The sequence below is a fragment of the Calonectris borealis genome, chromosome 19 (assembly GCF_964195595.1).
Source record: "Calonectris borealis chromosome 19, bCalBor7.hap1.2, whole genome shotgun sequence".
NCBI lineage: Eukaryota > Metazoa > Chordata > Aves > Procellariiformes > Procellariidae > Calonectris > Calonectris borealis.
The window spans coordinates 8,234,494-8,246,783 of NC_134330.1; the positions used below are offsets into that span (position 1 = coordinate 8,234,494).

General features: G+C 41.6%; 1 protein-coding gene across 12 annotated transcripts in view; it reads right to left on the bottom strand.

Annotated features, from left to right (window-relative positions):
• The window catches only part of CUX1 (cut like homeobox 1), a 281,906-nt gene that overhangs the window by 37,924 nt on the left and 231,692 nt on the right, over positions 1 to 12,290 (bottom strand). For 7 of the 12 annotated variants that reach the window (XM_075168933.1, XM_075168930.1, XM_075168937.1 and 4 more), the window contains 4 exons: positions 10,892 to 11,194; positions 9,345 to 9,407; positions 6,249 to 6,437; positions 1,152 to 1,416 (listed from right to left, as the gene is read on the bottom strand). The exons of 1 other annotated variant lie outside the window; for it this stretch is intronic. In XM_075168933.1, coding sequence (XP_075025034.1) covers positions 1,152 to 1,416; positions 6,249 to 6,437; positions 9,345 to 9,407; positions 10,892 to 11,194 — 820 coding nt within the window. The remainder of the gene's footprint in view (positions 1 to 1,151; positions 1,417 to 6,248; positions 6,438 to 9,344; positions 9,408 to 10,891; positions 11,195 to 12,290) is intronic. 4 more of the 12 variants (XM_075168936.1, XM_075168932.1, XM_075168931.1 and 1 more) reach the window with 1 other exon arrangement.

Sequence of the window (12,290 nt, forward strand, 5' to 3'; positions counted from 1 at the left end):
CTATAAACATTATTTTACTATTGTGCATAATATTTCTGAGATATGTCATTAAACTGTGCTGCTTCTGCTTCAGCAACTTCCCTGTTAAAGCTGAGAAGGGCCAAAATGGAAAATACCCGTTAAATGTTAGCAGTTTCTAAAAACAAACAAGTTTAGCAATCTGGACTAATTAGGAACATTACTGGCTCCAAGTGAAGGGGCAGAATAGTATTAAATCTGGTATCTTAACTGTACCTGTTCAATATTCATTAGCACAAATTTCTTGGAGAAAAGTCTGCTGCACTAATTAAGATTCCCAATCCCAAGCACAGCTGATAATATGTTTATTCAAATCCTTGTAATTCTTCTATGTCATTCCAGCATTCCAGTTTCTTTTCATCCGTGTCTCTAGGCCAAAACCTACTTCAATGTTTCAAATGTGGAGAAGGTTCCTTCTAATATGAGAAAGGAACTAAACAGACTAACATCTTGTTTCATTTCAGCAGGACTCAATGATTTAATCATAACAATGAAACAAATTTGTGGCCACATCGGACTTCAGGGTTATCGGTTCTCTGTCCTTCATGACTGTGCGGAGCTTCCCAGAAATACAGCACACACTGTGCCTATTTTGAGAGCTCAGTGACTCAAGACGTAAAAGAAAATCCTCTTTTTGCTCGTATGTGGGAAAAATACATGATGAAAGCAGTGCAATCCTGATGCCATCCAGCAGAGGACACTTCCAAGCACCCCCCACCAAGTGACCCAGGCATAACACACACAACACACACCTATATGTGTGTATATACGTGCGAGTATATGTCTGTGTGAGTGTGCATATAAGAAAGACCAGTCTTGCTTACTGCAACAGGATTTATAAATATTCGTTAGTGGACATCTCTAAATCAACACCCTCTCCAAAAGCGAGACTTTCTGCTTAAAAGCACTACTTACATCAATACGTGAATACTGCTGTTCCTCAGGGACGACTTAAAATTAGTCTGGAGCATTAGATTACTGTTAGTTAGAACCTCCCTGCTGTTGAAACTGTTCATTTTGTACAATCGCTCAATGCTAGCAGAAGCAGACACAGCCTGCTGAAGCAGAGTAGCACCCTGCCAAGGCAAATAAAAGAAATCCTTTATGAGCAGGGCTCCCGGGAGATCTCATACCTGTAATTGTGGAACCAGTTGATCACGGTGCTGGTTTTCAAGTTGAGCTGCGTAGCGAGTTCCTCAATGGTTTTTGGTGATGGGTATGGCTTTTGCTGGTAGGCTCGTTTCAGAGCTTCCTTCTCTTCCGGGGCCAGCACCACCCGGGGCTTCTTCAGCTGATGCTGCGGCTGCGGGCTGGCTCCCTGGCTGTAGTCTATTCCAGCGGATGAGGACTCACAAGACTGACTGTCGCTAACAGAGCTGTGTCGCCGTTTCATGTAGGCTGAAAGAGAAGCGCATCGGATCAGCCCCAGCTGAATACAAATGCAAAATCAATGAATATACGAGCTGTGGAATAAATGCGAAGATGACAGGTTGTAGATGCATGGATGGGCTGTTTGGAGAAAACAGAAAAGACGGGGCAGCATCAGAGATCAGAGGAAAGCAAGTGTAGGGAGGATGCAAGAGGCAGAAAAAGAAGAAAGAAGGGAAAGAAAAGAGGGTAAATTGACTGGAAACCTGCCACAGTCTTCTGCTTTTTCAATGAACATGGGACATGAATAACAGGGTTCAGTTAACAACTTATTTCAAATTCACTCTTTCAAGAGCGGCGAACTTCCACATAAGCACCTGATTAGGACAGTTGCACTTCATTTCAGCTTAAATGGTTTTGGCTATGAAACACTTAAGGTGTACACTAAGGTCTCTCTAACACTTAAGGTCTCAGAATTAGAAATATGACTGTGGAAGCTGAAGGCAGCCGCAGCCACAGCCATGTCTCCAACACAGGATGGCGCCCGGAGCCTGGAGATCCCAGCAACGTGCTGAATAACCCGTCAGGGTTTTGCTGCTTTTTGCTATAGATCTCCGCTATAGCGGTGACAGGTTATGAAAGAAAAACAGCCCACAGCACCCTCCTCCTCTACGCAAGGCTCTTTCAAAAATGCATATACTTTTAAGAAAGCTCTTGCTGCGCTGATGGAGCTCGGTGAGGCTGATGGCAGAAGCCTGTGATACCACTAACTCTCCTCCCCAGCGGGGACAGAATTATCCTGGCAAATTCTGCAAGGAAAGCGTCCTGCTAAACGCTGTCACTGACATGATTGATTTACACCAGGCAAAGAGAGGTGGGATTTACTGCACCTGGCAGTATTATGCACAAGCATTGCTAATGAGGGGGCCGAAAATGGCAAATATAGATGAATTTTGTCAATAAAATATTTAATGGCCTGTTAAATACCTTCTAGATATTTAAGAGCTTAGGCATTCAAGAGCTGCAATTTGATAACCTTGGCTATTAAGTTCCAGATTACACCAGCCTGACATCAATCTACCAGGCACTAAATCTCCAATAGCCAGGAGCTCCAGTTGGAGGCAGGGACCAATGTGGGGCACGTCACACCGGTCAGCAATCAAATTCTTCAAAAAATAAATTTCTCTCTCCCCACAACTCTGCCTTTAGGCCGAGGGTGCACAAAGAATAAAAATTCAATGCAATCAAATAAACTGAAATGTTGAAAGCCCTTCTCACACAAGTCAGCTTCTTCTGGCAGAGCTCCCTACAGGACTGGCTAGGTTTTCTGTCTCCAGTGGGTTTCAGCATCCTGTCCTCTACGTCCAGTGGGACCTTTTTACACTGTGTCTTACTATTGTCAAAGTGAATTTTGAACACGCTCTGTGACCTTTGGGGGTATCTGCATGGCCCTCATTTTGTTTTTCCTGAATATGACAGATTACCTGTGGATTGCCTACTGTGTAAGATCACTGATATGGAACAGAACGTGAGTTGCTCATGATCCATCACTCTGCCGTGATACAGTCCTGCACGCTTTTGAAATAACCACATAAAGCAAAGTTGTTTTTTTTCTTAAAAAATAAACTTCATTTAAAAAATCACCTATTTAAGTTGTTTCAACCAGATGGAGAACTGCAAAGTGACCACAGGTAAATGCATTATTTCAAGGTGACCTATTGGCCTTATTTTTGCAGCCTTCAAGGAACCTTCAACCACGGAATTAATCATTCCAGCAACATAATCTCACATTTATATAAGGTCTTCAATCTCAAAGACTCCTAGGTGTTATTTCAAACTTGCATTGACATGCAAACTATACATAAGGTTCCCTTGTCTCCTTTGATAGCACAACCAAGAGGGATGGAAGACAGCATCTATCACTTCAGCAATGTGCAGCAGCTTAACGGAGGCCATGAGACAAAACAGAACCTGACATGGAAGATGTAAAAGGTGTTTAGGCTATCTCTGACTGCAGTTTCTGGAATTTGGTCAGGCGACTGAGTTAACATGAGACACCCATGCATCAGGATGCTCTGAATCTCTGCTTTCTCTGCTCTCCAAAGGACGGCATTTCTGGCAGGTCAGAGCTCCCATCTTTAGACTCCTAAGGACAGCCCAGACCTGTGACAGCTTGGGAAAAATTTCATGCCCTATGCCTACCTCTGCTTTTGTAACCTCGCACTGGGATCACAAAAGTTGCAATAGCTTATTTGGGTCTCTCTCACATGAATGGAACAAATTATATAAATGCACATATTTCCTTAACATAAAAATAAAGAGGATGTCCCACTGTTCTACCATAACCAATTGTTTTTCTGGAGGATATTATCAGAACAAATTTCCATGGGGCCAAAGGCACAATCCTGGCACTTTGCCACGTGCTGAACTAGCACCTAAGCTTTAAGGCTTTAATGGTGCTCTCTGGAAACTACATGACGTTTATGACTTTTCCTTTTTAATTCTTATTTTAAACATATGTGCTGCGTGTAGACAACATAAGGAGATTGTTCAGCACATCTGCAGTGACAGCAAGGCTCAAACTGGAATCCAAGTCACAAACACTTGATTTTCGGAGAAGTCTGATTTTTGTCTATGATCGGTCTCCACTCTCAGGAGACCTGTGAAAAAAAAAACCCAAAAAAAATGTAATTTGGGCAAAGGTGTGGATCTGGGTCTGAGACCAGCTTGTCAAGGCCAGCTCTATGCCCTGAGTTTTACTACCTTTTTTCCCGCCCTGCTGTTGCCAACCCAGCATCGCCGTCTCCCTCTGGGAAGACTCCCCAGCATGAGCTCAGCTACAGACGCAGCAGACGCTATTGCAGAACTAGCGGTTGCCCACTGAGGTAAAACAGAGCTCCTTCTAATATCATTTTTATCTTATGCGGTATTGAACAAGATTATTAAAAAGCGAAATAATGGGGAAATAAAGGGAATTAAATTTTCTCCTGACGGCAGGCTTCAGCACTGTTCAGTGAGGAGTGTGACGTTACCAGCAGCACACACCGGGAGGTTGTAAGAAAGAGGAACGAGCCCGTCCAAGGCAGGAAAGGTGGTGCAGAGCGTCTCGGCCTAGTGAGCGGGAACCCCCGTCTTCCTCCAAAGAGGTTAGTTAATGTACGTTGCAAATTTTCAGACCCTCTTAAACTGGACATTTATAGCGCAAACTCCAGACCGGCAGAACGGAAAAAAAGATATATGCAGCTCACCTTTATCATAATTATTAATTTACTCCCTTAATAAAATGTGGCAGAGAAATAATTGATAATAATGTTTCACTGGTAGCAGATACAGTTGCATTGTTCTTTAATTGACATTAGCTGAAGGGAAAGTTAAATTCCTAATGTGGCTCTAGAGCAATTTAAAAGGTTAAATCACAGGATCCTTACCTGCATGAAAGGATTTTGCAGAAAATAGAGGGTTGAATTCACTTTAGAGTGCTCTGCTATGAGGACAGCACTTACGCAGTTCAGGAGCTCAGTACAGAATCTCAAATGATTTATGGCCTTATCTCTATTCAGGTGCCATCTATAGAGCATATGTATTGCACAGTATTTGATAAGAATCCAGTTTAGAAAATAGTTTTGAGAGGATATTGTCAGTACTACTTTTAAATTATTTTTATTTTATTTTCCTGCATTATGGGCGATATTCTCTTTGAGGCTATAAAAATCCAGCTAGTTGACAATTTTATTTCTGCCGTATTTCTAATACAGCAAAAACCATCATGGCTCCCTTTGGTTTACAGTTGTAAGTGGGAAACCCAAGTGGATTTTACTCCCCATGGAAGATCATACACAATTTGCGATAAGATACTACACTGCATTATATTATACTGGTTACTATGACAAGGATCTGAATTTCTTCTTAAAAGCATGCAAGACTAGAATTTTCCCAGAAGCTCCTTCACTGCAATTTTTAATATAATCACAAAGTTCTCGATCAAATGTTAATGCTTTCAGGACATCAGTCAACAGCAGCGCTTTCATTGCACACGATTAATGCTGTCTGTACTAATATCATTAAGGGATAGCTCAAGAGATGTATATATCATTAATTAGTTAACTGCTGATAATGGCAGCCTAAGAGTCTCTCTTGTAAAATCACACGAACATACTAAAAACAGGGCTCTGAATAACCACTTTTTTTAGTAATGAATTTAAAATGCAGAGACTAAGATAAATTTTCAGGATATACTCCCTACTATAGAGACCCAATAACAACTTAGATCTCTCACAGGTACATACTCATGACCTAGCCGTTTTATGCAAGCACGTATTAACACAATCACCTTCCCCCATCCCTAAAAAGGCTACAAATTTAATTATTCTCAAATACCCTCTTATAAAGACTGCATTTTTCTTTCCTCCTAGCGACCATCAGTGCAGGATTGGCAAGAAGCTCTCCCAGGAATCAATGCACAGTTCTTCCAGCCCAACATCTGTGACCAGCTGCAGCACTATTAACTAATAACCCAAAGCCAGCTCCCAAACTCACATTTCTCATTTGGTAAGGCAAGTTATCAGTGATACACCAGGGCCTCAGTAATTAATCTATAGGAGAATATAGCAATGATTTCACGACAGCTGGTGAATATTCAGGGTTTGGGGTTGGTTTCTTGTTTGGTTTTTTTTTTTTTTTGGAGATGTATCTGCTTGAGCTAGCATCAAATAACACCATGAAAAAGCTGTCATGAAGTCCTTTTGCATAACCTTCATAATACTGTATCAATGCTGCCTCTATACTATTTATAGAGAATTATAAAAGACACAGTCATCTTTGAAATAACGGAAAACATGAGTCAGCAGTCTGCTCCAAGTTACCTTTTTTCTCCATTCGTTTCATATCCATCAGCTTCTCCACGTTGTTGGGATCGTTCAGCCACAGCTGCATGCGGACAAAGGGTTCCCGTCCCTTCAAACTCAGCTTGTGCCAGGGTTTTGGGCGAGCCAGAAGGTCTGAGACAGAGCCTTGTGTTAGCCCTAGGATTGTCTCCCCAAACAAACGCTGACCTAATACGAAATTGAAAATTGCATGAATTCATTCAGCTAAGAGACGAGAGTAACTAAAAAGACAGAACACGTCTACAAGATCATTTATCAATTATTCTTACTTTAGAATTGCTTGAAAACCCAAAAGAAACATTTAGAAGAATAAAAGCTCTCCCCCCCGCTAAAAATGTAAATATTGAGATTTAGTTTAATCCTTAGGATCTGACTGTGGCAAAGAGGGGAGCTCAACACCTTTGGGGACCTGGACCTTACAGTGAAACAGTGTGCAAAAAATACAATTAATGAGATTAAAAATAAACTAAACTTTTAGCTAAGCAGGCAACTAGTGAGAGCAGTGAGGCTACTTAGCTCTTATGCAGGAGGGTAGTGCAACAGCTTTGTTTCAACAGGGCAATCCAAACATTTCAAGCAATCAATGAACCAAGACCAGTGCAACCCCCCATTCACCAACGGTCATGTAAGTGTCCTCAAAGACACATGTACATATTTTCTGTGTTGAACTATCTGTGGTGTTCTAACTGTGTCTTACCAACTAGAGATAATCACATTTTACAATATAACAGCTTTTTTTACAGCCTCTACAGTACGTGTAGTTAAGAATACTTAATTTTAGTTCTCTTTCAAAATGCTATTGTCTAGCAAGGTAAAAATTGCATATGCTTTTCAATGTACAGCATTTGTATGTGCGTGAGTAACACTGGTTTTACATGGTTAAGATCTAACTTAGCAAGGACTGTGGAAAATGCCTGTGCAACTCAAACCCAACCATACAGCTGGTTTTCTAAAACCCTTCACTTCAGTGTTCTTCCTAAGCTAAACTGCCTTGATATGCAACAGCTTTTGTTACAAGACAGAGCCTGAAGTCATCTGAGTCATGGCCGGTGATTTCCGATAGAAGTGCAGCTATCATGTATTTTCAAGGTAACCCAAAGATCTTTCCATACCGACCAAGTTTAGGCCTCAGGGTCTTGTGTCTGATCCGTAGCTTTTGAATGCCCTCACCAAGACAAAGCAGAACGCTTCTCCTTCACTTCCTAGCAATGCCAGCAGCCTTGGCCAGTGGCAACAAACAGATCCCTAGGGGACAATGCAGATGCGCGGGGGCTTGTGCTCCTACAGGTCTGCAGGACATGCCCGCACTTGCAAAAGCACCATCAACTCTTGCCTTCACAGCCTCATCTGATCCTGTCACAAACAGGTTGTGGAAAAGATCTGCTCCATAAACCCCTCCTGTGTGCTTAATTCCATGAATCTCCTCCTCCTCTTTACAAACACCCCAAAACCTTTGGCTTGGCCATTTTTTTTTGCCTGTACAGGGAGAGGAGGGAATGGAGGACCAGTTAGAAGCTGCAGAATGTCCCATTCAGGTGCATGGGGCAGGTGGGTTTGCAAAGCTCTTGGAGGAAGCAGGCGAGATAATGAAAGGCAGAAAGGAGAAACGAGGACAGGACTAACATGACAGTGTCTGCCAATAAGCTCTAAAACTAACCCTGAAAATGGTTCTTACAGACTGAACAGAAACCTAAATTGAGAATTCACTTAAGTTCCTAAGTAATAAGTGATTTTCAACTACCCTCAATAACAGGAAAATCAGACAAAAGAAGTAATTCAGAACTTTAGATCATGCGTATTGCAGAGTTAACTGACTCCCTGTTCGTCTCTGTAGTTAAAAACATCAGTAAGGCCTTATCCATTTACCTTTAAACCTGCGAGCTACTTGCAAGATACGACAGCTACTTTAAGTATCTTTTAATTTGCCTTTGTAAATAACTTTCCTTTAACGTTCCCCACAGTTTCTAACCCCAGGCTGTGCTCAGGCTGCAATGTGAGCAGCATTTATTCCAGCGGCCGCGAGAGCTCCGACAGCCGCTGTGCAGTGCCAGTGCGGCCACTGCAACCGCCCGAGTGGCTGCACAGTAAATCGGAGCAGCAACCCGATCCAAGTCAAACCAACCTACCAAGGATAAAACAGCCACTTTTGACTCGGACCAACTGGTCTGGTTTATTGTGTGGCCACAGGAACAGGAATACCGGCACAAATCAGCAAAAAGGTCAGAAACAAGCAGCCCAGAGCAGGTACTAGCAATGCTGCCGAAGGAAATGAACTTCAAACAACAGCCTAGAAATTAAAAATGCAAATTTGTGGGAGGAGGTAACATCATGTTCTCTAGGTGTTAAGGACAAAGCTAAAGATGTTTGTGTCATTTATTTTATCCCAGGATATGGCAGGACAGGATAAAACACCTGAAAGACTCCCAAACTAATGGGGAATGTGTTAGAAATCATTCTCAGGAGGTAGGAGGTGTATCACACTCCATCTTCATCAGAGAGCTATTAATAACTGGAATATTTTTAAGCACAGGTTTCCTAAAACGCCTGCTAATTCTCCCCATCTTTCTCCCTAATATCCTTCACACCTCTTCCCACTGATGTAGCTCCTCATGGACAAAACTTTCTGTAAATTATGCTGGTTTCATGGTTAGTCCTGGCTCTTTCTGCAAAATCCCCGCCACTGCAATCTTTCAATAGCTCACTGCATTTGCTTCCCTCTGTATCCAAGTTATATGTTGCCCAACAGGGAATCACTGATAATACTATGACATTTGGGACTAGGAATACCAGCAACATCTCAGTGCTAACGCTGCCAGCATCGTTTGCTAAAATGGTGACTGTTGAACAAATGCTAAAAGGCATGGGAGGAGAGACCCGCCAAACACATCTTTGAGTGGTTTTGCACAACCGTGGTCTTTACTGGCCGATGACATTGGAACAACTGAGCCACCACCAGTTGCCTAAGACAGGTTCACAAGGCCCTGTGGCCTAAGACAGAGAAACCTGTGCACCGAGTCAATCTGGTGCACTAGCACACTGAGGGCGCAAAAGGAGACATTGAAACTGGTTCCACACCTAATGCAGAGTTTGGGGCACATTTCCTGGCTCTTCTGCTGCTTTTTAGGCTTGTCAGCCACACTGTAGGAAAACAAAAATCATGGGAAATAAAAAAGACTAAGTAAAAATGGCATCAAAGCAAATGTAAACAAAAATACTTTTTCAAACCTCTCTGGAACACCAGAGCAGGTACAGCACTCAACAGTATTTTGCCCAAAAACTAGGGGCTTGAACCTGCAAACCCTTACCGTGACTTGTGGCTTTATCTCTACATTATCTCCACTGAACAAGCAACCACAATCTGCCCATGCCAATATGCATGAGCAAGTAATTCTGCCGGGTTCAGTGGAACACAATCTCATGGAGGGTACCTCCACGATCAGGGCCATTTTCTTTTTTTCCCAAATTACGCTAAATGAGAAATTGCAACCTCCCCCATCCCAGTATTTTCTCCCTTTAAAAAAAAAAAAGCTAAGATAATAACACGTTATTCTGCGTCTAGCCAAAAAAAGGCTTCCTTACATACTAAAATAAAGGAGTTTTTACTTATACGGTCATAATGTTCAGATGATATGGATGGAATTCTTCTCACTTAAGTATCATCAGCAGTCTAAATCTAAACTTATCTTTTTGGTCCCATCTGTAGTGAATGGAGAGAAACTGGTACTTCTGGAGAGTGATTCATCCCAACCATCTCAGACATCTATTCTGAACATCTAAATGCAGTGAGATGAATCCCACGCCAAGCGCCAGAAGCACGTGCAGGTAATACTGGGGCAGCCCTACTGCCTTCCCGCTAGAGACTTCAAAGGACTCCTAACGGTATCCCAGTGCCTTGTGAGGGAAGCAAGTGTTAAACACATATGAAGAACTAGTGATTTAGAGGCACAGTGGCAGTATTAAGCGTGGATTTCCCATATTCAGATCAGGTTATTCCCTTTGACTATTCCAAATACATAGCCATGTCAACATTACACTTAACACCCAAAAACTCATCTGTAAGCAAAAGCAGCCTTAGCTTTGCACATCTCTAAGCAAAATAACTGAATGGCCCCATACACTTATGTACAGGTTCATCTACACCTCAACCAAGTCTGAATTTACCCTCCTAGCTCTACAGGTATGCCATGCTTTTGCTTGTGATGCACGTCCCTCTCCAATCAAGCTGGACTCCTCTACTTCGCCTGTGCCTGAAATGGTGGGGCCTTGAATCTATAAGCATGGGGAAAACAGCATGTCTCAAGGGGAGATCTCACTGGCTTTGGGGTTTTGGTCTTCTTGACAGCCTGCTGGACTGTATTTAGGGAGGTGGGAGCAGTATCTGGCTGGTGAGCCAGAAGCAGAGCTTAAGAGCAAGGGTACGATGACATTTTAAGTAGAATGTGACAATCTGAAAGGATTTTTCCACTGGTTTAAAAAAAAAAAAATCTTTTTTAACAGATTAAAGCTTAGGCCAGAATCAAAACCAAGTATTCTTGTAAACGTCTACTGAAATATAGCATAAAAATAAAAGTATAAACACTTCTACTTTATTTCAGTTAAGAAATGAGAATAAAGCGATTTACCAAGATTGTTGTCCGTTAGCACTTCTTTGACCCTTTTCGTAATGCCATACGTATCCAGCTCAGGGGACATCGCAACCAGTTCTTGAATGCTGAGTGCCGAGTGGCCCGACAGTGGCAAAGGTGTTGTAGATTGGGATTCAGAAGCAGGCGGCTCGCTAGATTCTTGGGATTTGCCATCCTTACTTGTCTCTATAGCGGGACAGGGTTGCTGTACCAATTCAGTCAGGCTTTTCACTGATTCACTGGAACTCATAGGAGATTCAGGAGCAGGACTGCAACTGGCAGAAGTCTTTGGAGTGCTTTCTGTAATTAAAAAAAGAAAAAAGTCCCCACTTTAGCATAATTGTAATGTTTTGATTGCAGGATATTTAACTTTCCTTCTCATTTATATTCTACCTACTTAAAGAAATGCCTAAGTATGCAAAATGCTACTTGTTATGACTTGGTTACTAAAAAGCCTCTTTTTAAAAACAGAATTATTTTCTAATTTTATCTTGAGTCATCTCTGCTTTCTTATAAAGACAAGATGTACAAATACAAATAAAAATCAGGAAAAAGCGAAGTGCAACAGTCTGTAAGGTTGCAAGAAATTTCCTTGGTCAGGAAATCTCATAGTTTTGCTTTCCACAAAGCATTATCCATTCGTGTAAGAATGCTCTTAAATCTACCATTATAGACTGGTTTAAGCCTCCTTCTGTGACTTGTATGAAACTCACTTAGCCACTATTTTGTAGTGTCAATGAGGGATTTTCTATAACTGATACAACTTTATATCTTGAGAGTGTTATTGATTTCATATTGTTTCTTATCACTCGCATCACATTTTTGCACTTCTCTTTGCCCAGAAATAACTTAACAAGATTAAAATACAGTTTGTAATTATGTTGTATTAATTAACGTGCTTGAGGATCCAACATAAAGATAGCTAGTAGATCAGGAGACACCCAAATCTGTTATTGTGACACTCTGTTTAAAAGAAAGCGTTCTGAATCTGCTAATTTGCCAGCAACAATAGGTTCTGTACAAAATGTTGTTTTCCCCTGATAAATTCACATTTATCTCTTAATGGAATGTACCAACTGAGCTTATGCAGAAAATCCAGACATCTAAGGGTACAGTCTAAACATTTTTTAAAGCAACAACACGTAGACAATGTGGTTTAGAAGAACAATTCCCTTCAAAAGATAAACAGCACATCTGATTTCTCCATTCACAGTTCTTTCCCGTTTTTCTGGGACTGCTTCCTCCTCCTTGCATCTCATTACTGACACGGTTAATCGTATGTATCTCAAATTCATACATCAGTGGATTCGTCTCAAAATCTCTGGAGGAAGCTTACGATGCTCTCCATTGTACAAGGATGAGGCCAGTCTACATCAAAAACTTAGTCCCTCTAACA